The sequence below is a fragment of the Rattus norvegicus genome, chromosome 13, assembly GCF_036323735.1.
Source record: "Rattus norvegicus strain BN/NHsdMcwi chromosome 13, GRCr8, whole genome shotgun sequence".
NCBI lineage: Eukaryota > Metazoa > Chordata > Mammalia > Rodentia > Muridae > Rattus > Rattus norvegicus.
Genome location: NC_086031.1, coordinates 64887122 through 64907085, shown reverse-complemented (window position 1 = coordinate 64907085; position 19964 = coordinate 64887122). Strand labels below are relative to the sequence as shown.

The 19964-nt window shown below is 39.7% G+C and overlaps 1 protein-coding gene across 5 annotated transcripts in view; it reads right to left on the bottom strand.

Annotated features, from left to right (window-relative positions):
• Positions 1-19964, bottom strand: part of Pdc (phosducin) — a 74500-nt gene that overhangs the window by 14780 nt on the left and 39756 nt on the right. For 3 of the 5 annotated variants that reach the window (XM_063272041.1, XM_063272042.1, XM_063272043.1), the window contains one exon: positions 16715-17734. The exons of 1 other annotated variant lie outside the window; for it this stretch is intronic. Coding sequence is in view for 1 of the 4 variants with exons in the window: in XM_039090382.2 (XP_038946310.1) it covers positions 17629-17734 (106 nt within the window). In the remaining 3 variants the exon portion in view is untranslated. Of the gene's footprint in view, positions 1-16714; positions 17735-19964 lie in introns of those variants that run through there. One more of the 5 variants, XM_039090382.2, reaches the window with a different exon arrangement.

The following is a 19964-nucleotide window of genomic DNA, read 5'->3' as shown; positions in this document are numbered from 1 at the left end:
ACCGGACACTTCTGGTTTCTAGCTGGAGCCCAAACCTCACTGATTCTGGTCCACAGCTCCCTGCTCCCAAACCCTCTGGGAAAGAGAGCTCATCGCCGAGACAGGTGGGCACTCCTGAGACTACAGGGCAGGAGAGACCACCAGTACTGCCACCCTGGCCCACATCCCTGGCCAAGAGGAAACTGTATAGGGCCTCTGGGAACTGAAAGATAGGGGCACTCAAGCTGCAGGTCCCCTGCAGTCCAGACTGTGCCCAGATGTGAAGGGACCCAGTCAAACAGCTCCCTGCACCCAAATCCCGTGGGAGGGAAAGCTAAACCTTCAGCGGGGTAGACACGCCTGGGAAGCCAAAGAAGACTACACTCTGCCCACATTTCTGACTCTAGAGGAAAACGCCTAGGGCCATCTGGGCCTCCTCTGCACAGGGACCCAAGAGAAGGCTGGGCAGGCCCTTCTGGTTGCTGCCCTCACAGAGAGCTGAAAGGCAGTCCCAGAGGAGCGACTTCAGGCCCAAGACCAGAAATAAGACCAAATTTTCTGCTCCAAGTGACCTGCCTGGTTGACTCAGGACACACGCCCACAGGAACAGCTGAAGACCAGTAGACAGGAACAACTACACACCTGAAAGCAGAACACTCTGCTCCCATAACTGGATGAAAGAAAACAGGAGAACAGGTCTATAGCACCTCTGACACACAGGCTTATAGGACAGTCTAACTACTGTCAGAAATAGCAGAACAAGGTAACACCAGAGACAACCTGATGGTGAGAGGCAAGTGCAGGAACCCAAGCAACAGAAACCAAGACTACATGGCATCATCAGAGCCCAATTCTCCTGCCAAAGCAAACACTGAATATCCAAATACACCAGAAAAGCAAGATCTAGATTTTAAATCACATTTGATCATGATGATGGAGGACTTTAAGAAAGACATAAAGAACTCCCTTAGAGAAATTCGGGAAAACATAAATAAACAAATAGAAGCCTATAGAGAGAAATCACAAAAATCCCTGAAAAATTACAGGAAAACATAATCAAACAGGTGAAGGAATTAAAAATGGAAATAGAAGCAATAAAGAAAGCACAAAGGGAAACAACCCTGGATATAGAAAACCAAAGGAAGAGACAAGGAGCCATAGATACAAGCATCACAAGAGATACAAGAGATAGAAGAGAGAATCTCAGGAGCAGAAGATTCCATAGAAATCATCGACACAATGGTCAAAGATAATGTAAAACAGAAAAAGCTACTGACCCAAATCATACAGGAAATCCAGGACACAATGAGAAGATTAAACCTAAGGATAATAGGTATAGAAGAGAGTGAAGACTCTCAACTCAAAGGACCAGTAAATATCTTCAACAACATCATAGAAGAAAACTTCCCTAACCTAAAGAAAGAAATGCCCATAAACATACAAGAAGCCTACAGACCTCCAAATAGATTGGACCAGAAAAAGAAGCTCCTCCCATCATATAATAGTCAAAACACCAAATGCACAAAACAAAGAAAGAATATTAAAAGCAGTAAGGGAAAAAGATCAAGTAACATATAAAGGCAGACCTATCAGAATTATACCAGATTTCTCAGCAGAGACTATGAAAGCCAGAAGATCCTGGACAGATGTCATACAAACCCTAAGAGAACACAAATGCCAGGCCAGGTTACTGTATCCAGCAAAACTCTCAATTAACATAGATGGAGAAACCAAGATATTCCATGACAAAACCAAATTTACACAATATCTTTCTACAAATCCAGCCCTACAAAGGATAATAAATGGTAAAGCCCAACACAAGGAGGCAAGCTACACCCTAGAAAAAGCAAGAAACTAATCGTTTTGCAACAAAACAGAGAGAAGAAAAGCACACAAACATAATCTCACATCCAAATATGAATATAACAGGAAGCAACAGTCTCTATTCCTTAGTATTTTTCAACATCAATGGACTCAATTCCCCAATAAAAAACACAGAATAACAAACTGGATATGTAATGAGGACCCAGCATTTTGCTGCCTAGAGTAAACACACCTCAGAGACAAAGACAGACATTACCTCAGAGTTAAAGGCTGGAAAATAACTTTCCAAGCAAATGGTCTGAAGAAGCAAGCTGGAGTAGCCATTCTAATATCTAATAAAAATGATTTTCAACCAAAACTCATCAAAAAAGATAAGGAAGGACACTTCATATTCATCAAAGGAAAAATCCACCAAGATGAACTCTCAATCCTAAATATCTATGCTTCAAATACAAGGGCACCTACATACATTAAAGAAACCTTATTAAAGCTCAAAGCACACATTGCACCACACACAATAATAGTAGGAGATTTCAACACCACCATCTCATCAATGGACAGATCATGGAAACAGAAATTAAACAGAAACATGAACAGACTAAGAGAAGTCATGAACCAAATGGACTTACCAGATATTTATAGAACAGTCTATCCTAAAACAAAAGGATATACCTGCTTCTCACCACCTCATTGTACTTTCTCCAAAACTGACCATATAATCAGTCATAAAACAGGCTTCAACAGATACAGAAAGATAGAAATAATCCCATGTGTCCTATTAGACCACCACAGGCTAAAGCTGGTCTTCAATAACAATAAGGAAAGAACGCCCACATATACATGGAAGTTGAACAATGCTCTACTTAATGATAACCTGGTCAAGAAAGAAATTAAAGACTTCTAAGAATTTAATGACAATGAAGGTACAACATACTCAAACTTATGGGCACAATGAGAGCTGTGCTAAGAGGAAAACTCATAGCTTTGAGTGCCTGCAGAAAGAAACAGGAGAGAGCATATATCAGCAGCTTGACAGCACACCTAAAAGCTCTAGAACAAAGAGAAGCAAATACACCCAGGAGGAGTAGAAGACAGGAAAAAATCAAACTCAGAGCTGAAATCAACCAAGTTGACACAAAAAGGAATATAAAAAGTATCAACAGAACCAAAAGCTGGTTCTTTGGGAAAATCAACAAGATATATAAAACCTTAGCCAGACTAATGAGAGGACACAGAGAGTATGTCCAAATTAACAACATCAGAAATGAAAAGGTAGACATAACATCAGAATAAGAGGAAATTCAAAAAATCATCAGATCCTTCTACAAAAGCCTATATTCAACCAAACTTGAAAATCTGGAGGAAATGGACAATTTCCTAGATAGATAAGAAGTACCAAAGTTAAACCAGGAACAGATAAACCAGTTAAACAACCCCATAACTCCTAAGGAAATAGAAGCAGTCATTAAAGGTCTCCCAACCAAAAAGAGCCCAGGTCCAGACGGGTTTAGTGCAGAATTCTATCAGACCTTCATAGAAGACCTCATACCAATATTATCCAAACTATTCCACAAAATTGAAATGGTTGGAGCACTACTGAATCCCTTCTAGGAAGCCACAATTACTCTTATACCTAAACCACACAAAGACCCAACAAAAAAAGAGAACTTCAGACCAATTTCCCTTATGAATATCGATGCAAAAATACTCAATACAATTCTTGCAAATTGAATCCAAGAGCACATCAAAACAATCATCCATGATGATTAAGTAGGCTTCATCCCAGGGATGCAGGGATGGTTTAATATACGGAAAACCATCAACATAACCCACTATATAAAGAAACTGAAAGATAAAACCACATGATCATTTCATTAGATGCTGAGAAAGCATTTGACAAAATTCAACACCCCTTCATGATAAAAGTCCTGGAAAGAACAGGAATTCAAGGCCCATACCTAAACAGAGTAAAAGCCATATACAGCAAACCAGTAGCTAATATTAAACTAAACGGAGAGAAACTTGAAGCAATCCCACTAAAATCAGGGACTAGACAAGGCTGCCCACTCTCTCCCTACTTATTCAATACAGTTCTCGAAGTCCTAGCCATAGCAATCAGACAACAAAAGGAGATCAAAGGGATACAGATTGGAAAGTTAGAAGTCAAAATATCACTATTTGTAGATTTTGTAGATGATATGATAGTATATTTAAGAGATCCCAAAAGTTCCACCAGAGAACTACTAAACCCGATAAACACCTTCAGCAAAGTGGCTGGGTATAAAATTAACTCAAATAAATCAGTAGCCTTCCTCTACACAAAAGAGAAACAAGCCGAGAAAGAAATTAGGGAAACGACACCCTTCATAATAGTCCCAAATAATATAAAATACCTCGGTGTGACTTTAACCAAGCAAGTAAAAGATCTGTACAATAAGAACTTCAAGACTCTGAAGAAAGAAATTGAAGAAGGCCTCAGAAGATGGAAAGATCTCTCACGCTCATGGATTGGCAGGATTAATATAGTAAAAATGGCCATTTTAACAAAAGCGATCTACAGATTCAATGCAATCCCCATCAAAATACCAATCCAATTCTTCAAAGAGTTAGACAGAACAATTTGCAAATTCATCTGGAATAACAAAAAACCCAGGATAGCTAAAACTATCCTCAACAATAAAAGGATTTCAGGGGGAATCACTATTCCTGAACTCAAGCAGTATTACAGAGCAATAGTCATAAAATCTATGGTATTGGTATAGAGACAGGCAGATAGACCAGTGGAATAGAATTGAAGACCCAGAAATGAACCCACACACCTATGGTCACTTGATTTTTGACAAAGGAGCCAAAACCATCCAATGGAAAAAAAGCATTTTTCAGCAAATGGTGCTGGTTCAACTGGAGGTCAGCATGTAGAATATTGCAGATCGATCCATGCTTATCACCCTGTACAAAGCTTAAGTCCAAGTAGATCAAGGACTTCCATATCAAACCAGACACACTCAAACTAACAGAAGAAAAGGTGGGGAAGGATCTCGAACACATGGGCACTTGAGAAAATTTTCTGAACAAAACACCAATGGCTTATGCTTTAAGATCAAGAATCGACAAATGGGATGTCACAAAACTACAAAGCTTCTGTAAGGCAAAGGACACTGATGTTAGGACAAAACGGCAACCAAGAGATTGGGAAAAGATCTTTACCAATCCTACAACTGATAGAGGGCTCATATCCAAAATATACAAAGAACTCACGAAGTTAGACTGCAGGGAGACAAATAACCCTATTAAAAATGGGGTTCAGAGCTAAACAAAGAATTCACAGCTGAGGAATGCCGAATGGCCGAGAAGCACCTAAAGAAATGTTCAACATCTTTAGTCATAAGGGAAATCCAAATCAAAACAAACCTGAGATTCCACCTCACACCAGTGAAAATGGCTAAGATCAAAAACTCAGGTGACAGGAAATGCTGGTGAGGATGTGGAGAAAGAGGAACACTCCTCCATTGTTGGTGGGAGTGCAGACTGGTACAACCATTCTGGAAAACAGTCTGGAGGTTCCTCAGAAAATTGCACATTGAACTACCTGAGGACCCAGTTATACCTCTCTTGGGCATATACCCAAAAGATGCTCCCACAAATAACAAAGACACATGCTCCACCATGTTCATAGCAGCCTTATTTATAATAGCCAGAAGCTGGAAAGAACCCAGATGCCCTTCAACAGAGGAATGGATACAGAAAATGTGGTACATCTACACAATGAAATATTACTCAGCTATCAAAAACAATGAGTTTATGAAATTCATAGGCAAACGGATGGAACTGGAAAATATCATCCTGAGTGAGGTAACCCAATCACAGAAAAGCACACATGGTATGCACTCATTGATAATTGGCTATTGGCCCAAATGCTCGAATTACCCTAGATGCCTAGAACACATGAAACTCAAGATGGATGACCAAAATGCGAATGCCTCACTTTTTCTTTAAAAGGGGAACAAGAATACCCTTGAGAGGGAATAGGGAGGCAAAGTTTAGAACAGAGGCTGAAGGAACACCCATTCAGAGCCTGCCCCACATGTGGCCCATACATATACAGCCATCCAATTAGACAAGATGGATGAAGCAAAGAAGTGCAGGCTGACAAGAACTGGATGTAGATCTCTCCTGAGAGACACAGCCAGAATACAGAAAATACATAGGCAAATACATCAAACCACTGAACTGAGAACCGGACCCCCCGTTGAAGGATTCAGAGAAAGGACTGAAAGAACTTGAAGGGGCTTCAGACCCCATATGAACAACAATGCCAAGCAACCAGAGCTTCCAGGGACTAAGCCACTACCCAAAGACTATACATGGACTGACCCTGGGCTCCAACCTCATAGGTAGCAATGAATAGCCTAGTAAGAGCACCAGTGGAAGGGGAAGCCCTTGGTCCTGCCAAGACTGAACCCCCAGTGAACGTGATTGTTTGGGGGAGGGTGGTAATCGGAGGAGGATGGGTAGGGGAACACCCATATAGAAGGGGATGGGGAGGGGTTGGGGGATGTTTGCCTGGAAACTGGGAAAGGTAGTAACAAGTGAAATGTAAATAAGAAAAACCCAATTTAATAAAGATGGAGAAAAAAAAAGACAATCATGCAAAATTGTGTGTATGTAATAGTGACTCCATGGGACAAAGTTGTGTTTCATCTGATTATAACCTCTCTTTGATTTTTGAAATTATAATTATATCATTCTCTCATTCTTTTCCTACCTCCAAACCCTCCTTGTTCCATGCTGGCACGTTTAAATTTTTATTTTTTATAATTTTAAGTTTTAGAATGTTGCCTGGTATGTGTGTGTGTGTGTGTGTGTGTGTGTGTGTGTGTGTGTGTGTGTGTTTTCCTTGTGGATATGACACACATATACTATATTACATATATAGTATATTACATATATATTTTATATATATATATATTTCAGATCCCCTGGAACTATAATTATAGACAGTTGTGAGCCCATATGTAGTTACTGGGACTTGAACTCAGGACCCCTTGAAGAGCAGCTAGTGCTCTCAACCACTGCACCATCTCTCCAGATCCTAGGCTAGAAGTTTTAGCTCCCTTGATCTTGATCAGTTCCCTTTCAGGGAGTCCCTGTGGCTGTGAGTTCCAGTGTGCAATTTGATGTGAAGGACAATTCACAGCACTTTCCCCCACCCCATTGCCCTCTCTGCCATCGTGTTCCCTGAGCCTTGTGGGAAGGGGAGTTCATACAGACCTCATGTATGGCACACAACTCTTAAGGAAACCTTTTCTGGTTAAGGAAAGTATCTTTGGGTTTATTTGCTTCCCAGATACTAGAGTTTACTTGGTATTTTCCCCTTTCCATTCCCTTTCATTGTAGGTGGTTTTATTTATTTTTTAAATTACCAACATTCCCATTCTTGTTGTTTTAAAAACAACTTTTAGGAATTTAGAGAACATTTATGAAGGTGTTCAATTTGCCATCGTTTCTTAATATCTTTAGTTCTCATAGCCAGATATCTCAAATAACTTTGCTAAAATAGATATTGAAATTTCTCTAAGCTTAAACTAAAAATGGTTAATTAGCATAGAATAAAATTTATAATATTAATGGCAATTAATTTGGAAACATCTAACTGTTATAAGTATATAGTATGTAATTCTGCATTATGCTGCCCAAAAGCTTTAAATAGAAACTTTTCCTATGTAAAGATTGCTTGTAGACTATTAAACACATTCTAATGGTTTTGTTTTGTCTTTCTAAGTTAATTGGGCATTTATTCACTCTGTTTTTAATGGCAAGAAGCAAAATTCACATTTCAGAATTTAGCTTGTATACTTCTTGGGTGCTACTTGAAGAGGTCACTATTTTCATTTTATTAACAATTTATTGAACAAGTGATATACCCCCCGCCCCCCCCCCGTGTGTGTGTGTGTGTGTGTGTGTGTGTGTGTGTGTGTGTGTGTGTGTGCACAAACACACATATGCAACTCTGGGATTAAAACCATACTAAATGTCCTCTTCTTAGCTAAAAAATCTCGAGTGTAAAATAGATGCAAGATCACCATAATATAAGTGTTTCTGATAGTAAATATAAAGAGAGTAAACACTTCAAGTAGATTAAAATGCTATATTTAATCCTTTAGTATTTGAAAGTGTATGTTTAATTTTCTGTCAAATGTAACTTGGAACTCACTTGTTCCATATACTTGATATGCTTATGATAAAATGTTTAATAATTTCTTGTCACTGTTACTCTTTTCAACACACACACACACACACACACACACACACACACACACACACACACACACCCCTATAATTTGCTTTTCTTTAGGCTTATTTATTTTTATTTAGTGTGCATGAGTGTTTGGTTGCATGTATTCAAGTACACCGTGTGCATGTCTGGTGCCTCTGAAGGGCAGACAACAACGTCTGCCTCCTGGAATTGGAATGAATGATGATTATGATCTATCATGTGGGTGTTGGGAACCGAACTCTTTTCTTCAGCAAGAGCAGCAATGGCTCATAACTACTGAGATATCCTTAGTCTTTCCCTTGGGCCTTGTTTACTGGAGAGACTTGTGAAACAGTTATAAGAAACTCTTTTTTATTTTGATGTGCTTGGTTCAGCGGCTCTCATAATGGACTAAGCAAATACTTTTAGACAATGAAAACCCATTAAAAAAGAATCCAGCTCAAATAGGTTGTCACAATGCAAGAGGTGGCATGGGGATTCCAGAGTAAAGTTATGTTTGGGGTTTATATTCTTATTGAGACTGTGTCTTAGAGAGAGAGAGAGCGAGAGAGAGAGAAGAGAAGAGGAGGAAGTGGAGTAGGAGAAGGGAGAGGAAGAAAAGAAGGAGAAGGAGAAGGAGAAGAGGAAGAGAAGGAGGAGAAGGAGGAGGGAGAGGAGGAAGAGGAAGAGGAAGAAGACAACATTATTTTGCAGTTTACTTTCTGTGGAATGAGCATCCAATCCCATGGTCCTCCCTTTCTTCTATAAGGGTGTTCCCCCTCCCCAATCACCCCCCAACATGCCTCTCTGTCCTGACATTTCCCTACACTGGGGGATCCAGCCTTGGCAGGACCAAGGGCTTCTCTTCCCATTGGCGCCCAACAAGGCCATCCTCTGCTACATATGCAGCTGGAGCCATGGGTCTGTCCATGTGTACTCTTTGGATGGTGGTTTAGTCCCTGGGAGCTCTGGTTGGTTGGCATTGTTGTTCTTATGGGGTTGCAAACCCCTTCAGCTCCTTTGATCCTTTCTCTAACTCCTCCAATGCGGACCCAGATCTCAGTTCAATGGTTTGCTGCTGGCATTCAACTCTGTATTTGTCATGCTCTGACTGAGCCTCTCAGGAGACAGTTATATCTCTAGGGTTTTAGGGTTACATGTCCTATGTTAGGACTTTGATATACTCAGAGTTGATGTTACTGCGGTCTAAGAGACTTGAAATGTAAATAAACAAAATAACCCAAAAAAGAATAATAAATATTTTTTAAAAAAGGACCCAGTTTTACTATCCTCCATGTAGGTAATCAGTTTCCCTTCAATATTTGTTAAAGAGGCTGTCTTTTCTTGTAGTGTAGTTTTTCTTTATAATCATCGTCAAAAAGCATGAGACTGTGTTTGTCGGTTAACATCTTTGCTCTCCTTTCTAGTCAATTCTTTCGCATAATTTCTTGTGTTAATAACATGCCTTTCTTTATTTCCGTGGCTCTGTAGTATAATGTGAAATCAGGTGTATTCATTTCGGCATCATTCCCCTAGCTGGGACAGGCTACGAGAAGAGAGGAGGCAGTGATGGCTGACAAGAAGTTCATCAGCTGCTGAATCTCATTCATAAGGAGCCATCCCTGGGGGAGGGGTCTAATTTCTGTGACAAATGTGCTATGGGGGCCTTTACTTTTCTGTGAGCAAATCTGCAGTCATTCTGATGGGCCTGCCTTTATACATAGCATGGCGCTCTTCTCTTCCTACTTTCAAAATCTTTTTGTTGCTGTCCTCTCTCTTTAATGGTTTAGTTAGGATATAATGAAAGAAGATTGCTTTCTGACCTTGTCTCTTTGGTGTTTTAAAAGCCTTTTGTACCCGTGTGAACATCTCTTCCTAGATTTGGGCAATTTTCTGCTATGATATTCTAAAAAATATTTCCTTGACCTTTAAGCATAAAATCCTCCTTCGGTGACAACGATGTGCAGGTTTTGCCACTCCACAGTGTGCTGTGGGTGGTCAGTGTTCTGTTTGTCCCATCTTATTAACTTATCTCTGAATAATTTTTCCTCTACCATGTTATGAAGCCTTTATATTCTGCCCTCCTCCTCAGACCATTCTACTGGTAAGGGTTTTATCTGGCAAATTGAAATGTTCATTTCTCACAGACCACATGAAGCTCAAGAAGAAGGAAGACCAAAGTGTGGATGCTTCAGTCCTTCTTAGAAGGGAGAACAAAATACTCACAGGAGGAAATACGGAGACAAAATGTGGAGCAGAGACGGAAGGAAAGGCCATCCAGAGACTGCCCCACCTGGGGATCCATCCCATAGAGAGTTGCCAAACCCAGACACTATTGTAGATGCCAAGAAGTGCATGCTGACAGGAGCCTGATATAGCTGTGGCCTGAGAGGCTCTGCTAGAGCCTGACAAATACAGAGGTAGATGCTCCCAGCCAGCCATTGGACTGAGAATCGGGTCCCCTATGGAGGAGTTAAAGGACTGTTGAAGCTGAAGGGGTTCGCAACTCAATAGGAAGAACAACAAAATCAACCAACAAGACCACCCCCTTCAGAGCTCCCAGGGACTAAACCACCATCCAAAGAGGACACATGGAGGGATCCCTGGCTCCAGTTGCATATATAGCAGAGGATGACCTTGTCAGGCATCTATGGGAGAAGAGGCCCTTGGTCCTGTGAAGGCTCGATGCCTCAGTGTAGGGGAATGCCAGGGCAGGGAGTCGGGAGGGAGTGGGTGGGTGGGGGAACACCTTCATAGAAGCAGGGGGAGGGGGAATGGGATAGGGGATTTCCAGAGGGGAAACATGGAAAGGGGATAACATATGAAATGTAAATAAAGAAAATATCCAATAAAAGGAAAAAAATTGTCCATTTCTGGTATTTCAGTTTAGTTTTACTTTCAGTATTTTAAAGTCTTGGTTGAACACCGGCTTCATATCCTTTATTGTCTTTATTTCATTTAGCTGTTTGTTTATGTCCTCTTGGAGGCCATTCAAGATTTTACTTGTGAGCTCTTTGATTTCCTTGAACATACTTTTAATCATTATTTTGAATTCTTTGGAGTCTCCTTTAATTTACTCTCATTAGAGGACATTACTGTGAGATTGGCCAGTGGGTTTTCATGTCTCTGGAGTTTTCACATTAAGACTCCGGCATCTGGTATTAGGTTGTTAATTTGACCCCCCTTCCCCCCATGATCAGCCTTATTCTCTCAGAGAAAGTGTTTGCAGTGTTGGAGAGGGACTTGTAATATAGCTTAAGTGTCATTTTCTCTGCTACGCTGTTGTTTGGTGTGCCAGACTGTCTCCCACACTCTTCTGAAGGTAGAATAATGTCTACGAAAATAATAGCTATCAGTGGGGTAGGCCAGTGAATGTACAGTAACAGTCAAATAACAATCAAAACCATCACCCCTTTAATGCCAATCAGTTTAGGAAACAAACTAACACTAAGAGTGTAGTGTGTGGTAACATAGTAGTTGCTGTGAGTATGAGAGGAAAGAGGGAACAAAGCAAAGGTCAGGAGTTAGTACTGAGTTGATAGTGAAAACTAGAGGTGAGGAGACAATAAAGATAAGGGGCAAGGACATAGCTTTTGTTAGAAATAAAATAAAAAGAGAGGTAAAGAAATCTAATCATTCAGATAACCCAAAGAACTCCCAGGTCTCAGAAGGCTGAGGAACAGGGACCACATAAGTCAGGTAAGGCTGCGTTGTCTGGAAAAACTTATTAATTATCACTGAAAAGGAAAATGAGAATAGAAAAAAAGGGAAAGGAAAAGGGGTGGGGCAGGGGAAGACTGTAACAAAGCTGGCCTCCTAAATTGACACTGGGTCTTAAATAAAAGAGACACAGTAAAACAGAGAGAAGTGAACTTCTAGAGACTGGTAACTGTCCTGCCTACTTACTGGTTGCAGCTTTGATTCTCTTGGTACCCTTTCCCAGGTTTCTCCAGACCCTTCAGACTCATAAGGTCAGGGCACTGCTGCTGGTATAGGGCCACAGATGTTGGTCATACCCGTAGGTGGTTGCATATGCTATTCTTGCATATCGGTGCACCTTTGTAAGGTCAAGATTGGGTCACACGTGCTGGTCTTGTCAATGGACCAATCCATTCACAGTGTACAACACCCACCTGGTCACATCTCTGAGTGTTACTTCAGAGATCTGGTTGTGATTCTGTGTGATACTTTCTGATGTCTAGCTTACTGCTTGTATCCTAAGTTCCTTTGAAGGCTATGACTGCTCAAGTTTCTACTTTACTGAATACTTCATGGTTCTGATGCAGACTTCCTCACAGTCTAGATGTATTCTGCTGACCAGTTTTCAGTGTGTAAGTTCTCTAATACTTGCTCTGAGTTTCCCAGCACTGTGGTTTACCAAGGAACTGAGCTGTTAAACCAAGTTATCATGGGGTTCTGTAAAATAGCATCACATCACTGTTACAGTCATTTTATGATACGGTCTCATTGCTGCTCTGGTTACAGAAGGAGTGCTTTCCCAGCAGCATCTTTTATCTCTGCTGACACTACACAGTGATTTTATCTCTCTTTTCTATTGTTGTTGTTGTTGTTGTTTTGTGGCTCTGTTATGCTTCCTCTCCCCTCCAACTTCCTCTTCCTCTTCTTTTCTCCCATCACTCCTTCTGTAACAAAGAACTCCTCAGAACAACCAATCCTTTAAGGATGAATTCTAATTTTTCTATTCTTTTTTTCCCAAGTTTCCTGTTTTGCTGTGTGTTTAAAACTAGAGATTTTTTTTCCAGTGGTCACTCACCTGCTATGATAGCTATTATCCACCTTTTCTTATTGAACCAGTTTGTTCCCTATAAAGTCTAGATGATACCTGCATGTCCTTGGCCATCTCGGGTCTTTTCTCTTGGTATTTCTTGACTGACAAAATGGTGGTTTTAATTAAACTGAGGGATTGATTCTAATAACAAGGACAGTGATAATAACAAGGACAGTGATATACACAGCTTCTTGTAGATGTTTGATTAATAGAAACTTTTGTTTCTGAGGTCATTAAAATACACCTAGGTATAAGCAAACATTATTGTGTCTCTTTCTGACCAAAGGACTATTCCATTTTCCCCACATACAGTTTCATAGACTGGGATGTCATTTTGCAGCATTCTAATTAAAGTTAATCTAAACATTTCATCCAATATTTTAGAGCGGGATGTGTGAGAAGAGCTTATAGAATGCTTTATGTGGGACCCTAGCTCCTTAGAATAAATAGACATTTTGGTCTCATCTGTCCAAAGAACCAGAAGCGTTGTGCTAAAGAAGGCATGGAAGCATGTAAGACGACATCTTCAGTGGGTGTCCCTGGAGTGTGAAGACACTAGTCACTGAGAAATGACATTGGTGATGTTTGAATTGCAATGTAATGAAACTAACTCCAAGACTTAGGAATAGTTGGAAGTTATAATAACAGCTTGTTTCAACTTCAAAATAGTAAATTTGACATCAAGTCTATCAGTGTCTATCACCAGATGTCGGGTCCCTCAAACTACCATCATATTAGATTGAATATCTGCGTTTTTATGTTTCTGATTTTTTTTAAGTGGGAGAGAAAAGGGGTTTCCAAGCGAGTTATGGTAAGGTCTAAATGCTTCCCCTGGTTGCGTACATTCTTCGTTCAGTGAGCAGGCCCAACATAAATATTTATACTGTAAATTCCCTTACTGGGGGGATGAGGTTTTCAATGACCCTTTGTTTATAGGGATTTATTTTTCTACAGTGGGAACTCAGACTTTAAATGAGGCAGCAATGGCAAATTAGAAAAAGAGAACCACAAAAGTGAAGGGCAAGGAAATGTGTAGTTAGTTGTGAGACCAGACAGTGTGGCTCATCTGAATTCTCAAAAAGTATCTCATTCGATGCGTTGCCCTTGTGAACTTTTCATAAAGCAAGAGAAAAACATTCTCAGAACATCACCATGCAGTCATACGATATGAAGCTAGTCTACCCCCAATGATGTCATTGCTGGTTTCAGACCATTATAGGAAAAGTCTATGCGGATAGATAAATGAAGCCTGTGCTTTCTGGGTTTTATGGTATTGTGAGGCAGACTACATCAATTTTAATTTGTTTATGTCTGCTGTTTCGTTAAAGTAAGTTGGATTGCCTAGACAATGAGTGTTTTGCTTGAATGAGATTTTTAAGCTAGCATTTATAATGAATCACACATACAAAAATTCCTTTTGTAAAAGAAAAATGCAAAGCAACAGTCTATTACAGATTCAGTGAGGCCAGGTCAAGCGTTTATGAGGTGGGGCTCAGAGTTTGACAGATGAATACTTAGCTCTGTATGTCAGCTGGAATTGTCTGGTTAGTGCCAAGTTAGCCTCTTCACCTGACAGATTTCTTATTTTAATCATCCTCCTTCTCCTCCTCCTCTGGGCATGGTGGTACACGCCTTTAATCCTAGCACTCAGGAGGCAGAGGCAGTGAGTTTCAGGCTATCCTGGTCTACAGAGTAAACCATGTCTTGAAAAACACCAAAAGCACATTTTTAAAAATCTACATGTTTCATGAGGATGTGGCAAAGTATATAAATGCTGCTGCATCCTCCAGTGTCTAGCACATACTTGCTCAATGAATAGTAGCGACTGTGGTTATTGTTGCTGGATCAACTCCCTGGTCCGGGTTCTACAGCATCTATTCCTCTACTCCAAGAAAAGCATAAGAGAGGGGGCTTAAGGGAGGTTTTACTATCAGTTTTAACAACAAAACAAAACAGGGAAATACCTTACTCATGTCATTAATAGAAGCCATTACTCAAATAAGTTTTCTCAATTAAGTGCTAATCTGCTTATATTTTCTATGTGTAATCAATATGCAGACAAATGCTCTATATGTTTTTGAAAATTGCTTACCTGGCTATCTATTTATTTGTCTGTCTGCCCACCTATTTTTTCTGAAACAGGGTTTCTCTGTGTAGCCCTGGCTTTCCCGGAGCTCACTCCATAGACCAGGCTTGTCTCAAACTCAGAAATTCTACCTGCCTCTACCTCCCAAATGCTGGGATTCTTGATATTTATCTTTAAAAGAACTATTATGAGATACCAACTCATCACAAATTAAAAAGCTACCTCTACTTGCCCCGAGATTTTATGAATGGAGGCAAGTCTGATTACTGCTTCTGTACTATTTACAATGTTAAGATACAAGTGTACTTAAGCTCTGACTCTACCTCATGGATTGTGGTAAGCGTTTCAGGTATTTCATTTCACTGAATCTTCAAAATAGTTCCAGAAGGTACAGGAGGTATGAGGTACGAGAGGCTTTAAACATGCATTCTAACCATCTACCCTTTTAGGCACCGGGATTAAAAGCCTCCTATGTGTCATTGTCTTTGTCCCCATGGCAGTCTTTTAGCAGGTAGTTTTTGCTTGCTCCTGTGTGTGTATAGATGGCTTAACATCAACATAAAAGGCTAGATAGTGACTTGATAGAAGACAGAAGATAGGAATTATAAAAGACCTTGGCTCTAATATGGCTCCAGACGAACAGTGTCTTCAAGGTAAGAGGCTTACCTTCTTAGGACATTTGTTATTCACTGGAGTAGCCAACCTTATTCACATCATAGATTTGTTTGGGGCAATTGATTCAATATATTGTAAAGTATTCACAATTGAGCCGAGTACGTAATAAACACTCCTTAAATGATAGCTTTTATTTTGGTAAACATGAGCTACAGATGGGTAACACACACACACACACACACACACACACACACACACACACACACACACAGACTTTTAAAAAGATGGAAGGACATAGTGGCCTAGTTTCTTCTCTGCCTTGCTAATAAATTTCATTGTTTAGAAAACTGTCATAAGAGAGTGGAAACTGCATTTAAAAAAGTGAGTTGGTGAGAACAGCTACAACACTGTATTTAGTGGAAGGGCTCCTCAGCAAAAGCAAAGGGAATGAATGAATGAATGAATGAATCCTAGAGACAGGCCAAGGGCATCACTTAAGGGCTGTTGTGGGTATGAGGAGGGGAAGGGAAGTGAAGGAGATGAACATTTCTGGCAGGTAGTCAGGAAGGCAGGAATATTATTCAATGGGCTCAAACCTCTGTGAGGGAGGTTGGGATACATTGTTTCTGCATATAGCATGTATGAAGTATAAACTGTCAATCGATGTCCCAAATACAGATGGAAAAGTAGGCCAGAGTTTAAATGAATAATCTACTATTAGATGGAAAAGCAAGTTGTTGCAGTTACAAAAGTAATTTTCTTTAGACGCATTTGGAAACACCATACAGTTTTCTCCTTACTACGGTTTCTAATATCTAGGTCACAAAACAGGTCCATTTCCTGTATAGTCTATAAAGTATGTTAAGGTGCAATGCATTTATTAACAGCAGTCTCATATTTTCTGTCTTTTCATCCTTCTCTAAAAGCTAAATAAAAAAATAAAAATAAAAATAAAGAAAGAACAGAGCGAGGGAGTCTGAGAGACTTTGGAAGTGCTTTGCCAGCACCTGTTTTTATCAGTGCACACAAATCCCTCTTTGCTTGATTGGCAGCTTGGTAATCCTCTTCTAAGAATTAACTGGGCAGCTTTATCTATAAATAGTGTTCATTTGCAGGTGTGAGGGACAAAGGTGCAGCCACAGGAAGAAGAGATTGCCTTGCCTACCTGTCTTTTTAATCCAAGGTTAGTCCCCGAAGTATCCTGTGAGGCTCACATTCTTGTCACACTCCTAACATCTTGAAGACGATGATGAAAATAACTTTCCTAAAGGAATAATGAAGTTGTCTTGGGACTTATCTTAGTAATACTATTTTAATGTTTCATTAGGTGACAGTTGAGTCATAGTTAATAAAAACCACAGTTGGAACGCAAACTTTCAACTTTGGAAAATTTGTGCTTATTATGTCTAATTTTATTGCTTGAAATTTTCGTACGTGTGTCTAATTGTTTCAATCAAATCCACCCCCACTCTCGCCCCTCCAATTCCTCTCATTTTCCCCATGTCACTTTTCCCTCACCATTTCCTGTATTCTTTTTTAAAGCCACTGCATCTGCCTGGTGCTCATAGAATGTACATAGTTCTATTTACTGCAGCATGAAAAACTTATTAGGGATCATATCCCTGAAGCAAACTGATGCCTGCCCCACCTCCAGGACATCACTGTCCAATAGCTCTTCAGCTAGGGTTGGGACTTCATAAGGCCTGTCCCATCCAAGCTGGGTATTTGGTTGGCTTGTTCTTATTCAGGTCTGTGTTTATAGCTCATGTACACAGCAGTTTTGTCGCGTGTGATAAACATCATTTTGCTGCAGTCTTCCCTGATTTCTTTCTCTTAAGGATCTTCCTACTTCTGAGATGATCCCTGATCCTCTATCAGAGTGTGAGTGATAGAGATGAGTCCTGTCAGACAGAAAGCTCTTGCTATTTTTTTTTTTTCAATATAGCGAAAGTGCAATTCAAATGTGATTGGCACCTGGGAGGGAAATCAGTATAATAGACCTGGTTGCTAGTGCTATAGTTGTGGAATGTTTGATTTCCCTTTAAAAATATTTTATGTAGCTACATGATGATGTGAAGTTTAGTCCTGTCGTATTAAGGTGCTCCAATAGCTCCACGATTCAGGAGGCTGAGGCAGGAAGGTGTTGAATTCAAGGTTAGTGTGGGTTACATAGCAAGACTCCAATCTGTAACAAAAACAAAGAAACAAATGAAAGTAGACCTTTGGCTTTCATTGTAAACAGCAAGTATTCTGGCTTTCTTTGCAAAACAAAGATAATTTGAAGTTCTAGAATGTCAACGTTTATGAGATTAGAAAACTGTGGCGACTGAAAATCGGAGCTGAGACAGGAAACTGAGAAAATGATACTATTGCGCTCAACCAGAGCTTGTGATGACTAGTGCCATGATACCTTGCCTTTGTAAAAGACAATAGTATGAATATTATTTTTTAAAATCAGAAGAAGCTTGATGCTTTCTGTACAGTATGGTGTCTTTTAAGTGAGGAGAGAGGTGGGGACTGAAAAAGAACTCAGTTCAGGATGTTTCCTGCCTTTATGGGAAGGAACAGGCCAGGAGTTGGTCCGTATCTAACACTGTCTCTCCATGTCTGTTACTTCTCTTACTAACCCTTTCAGTATTTTCTGGGGTTAGAAATCCAAGAATTTAAGCAAGAGGCATCTAAAATGGGACCTCAGAATGTTTGCTTTTATGTTAAAGAGCTCTGTAACCACAGGAATAGTTGCTTCACCGGGCGATGCGTATGGTCCTCTACTGGTGTTTCCAATTATGATGTAACCTAAAACACATGTAACCTAAAACCCAGAGTAGCAGAGAACTCAATTCATTCTCAGACATACAGGGACAAAAGAGATTCATTGCTTGGTTAACTTTCAAATGCTCAGTTTGGTGAGTAAGAGAGTTAGATTTTAAGAATTGAGACAGGCCGCTTTTCCTAATCTGCAGTGCATAACTTTCCTGTTTCTTTACTGCATTCTGAATGCTTCAAGATAAAACCCAGTGAGATCTTGAAAAACAGAATATGCCCCTTTCCTCACTTTGGCCAGGAAGGGATGGACCATCTGTTAAACAATTAACAACTTTACCTTTCAAAACCACTTGGTATTTCTACATGCGGAAAATTTTCTTTGTGTGTTTGTTTTGCTTTGTTTTGATTTGAATGAAAAATTTGTGGTTAAGTAATCAATTTTTCAGGTTCCCCGGAAACAAATGAGGTAATTCTGACCTTTGTTCTATTTAATCTGATTTTTCTCTCTTTATTAGGTAATTTTTAGATTTTTGACTTTGGCTGGCAGGACCCATGTTACATCAAATTCTCGAGAGTCCAAGTGTGTACTTGGCTTCTCCCCATTTCTCCTTTTAGCATATGGTTTCTCTGGCCAGTCTGACTTTCCTTTTTCTCACCAGAATAGCTCAGATGGACTGTTCTCAAAAGCTCTGTAGCCTTGAGCCGTTTCCCTGTTCTCCTGGCCAGAAGACACTACCTGTGGCCAGACTGTACCCTTCACGCCTTATTTACTGCTTCTTGATGACACCAAATATTCTTATAAACTAGTTGATGCTGAAGAATTCATTATTTATGGAGTCTTATCTTTCCAGATAATGTTTTATTTTGATATTTCAAAAGTACACTACCAGAGGCATCATGTTGTAATTATGAAAAAAAAAATGTGTTAATGGCAGGAATTGTAGACTCTTGGCCAAGTCAAGCCACCATATGCATGAAGTTTGCAAGATAACTTCAAGGCACAAAATGGCCTTTGGATGACCTCAGAGTATACAACTTAGATATCTACTTATATCATTCAGGGTGGACTTTTGATACTCTATTTTATTTCTTTATTTCTTTTTCTCTTATTTCCCCCTTTTTATTTTCCTTTTAAAAAATTTATTTATTTTGTATTTTTGAGACATCTCCCTTGTGTACCCCTGGGATGTCCTGAAATTCCTTTGTAGACCAGGCTGACCTCATTTTACTCACAGAGATCCATCTGCCTCTGCCTCGTGTGCTGACATTGCATGCCTGTGCCATCACTTCTAGCTCTGTTTCCATTTTCTAACTCCAAAGACAATAAAACTCTCATGAAGATTTATGGCCAAGAAGTACTTTAGTGACCTTATTTCCTTTGTAAGGGTTATAAATCTGTCTTGGTTTCACTGTATGGCATGTTTTATCTAAGCAACAAAGGCTGGTTCTACATTCATAATTATGAATATAGAGCTGTATGCTTACCATTACAAATTACTTACTTTCAAGACTTTTATTAAGAATATTTAACATTAAAGTGAATTCATATTCACTTTAGAATTTAATACTTATCTTTAACATTAAAAATCAGCAGGTATATATTTAATAAAATGGTTTCTAGCCAAATTCCTAATATTGTTTCCGTCTGA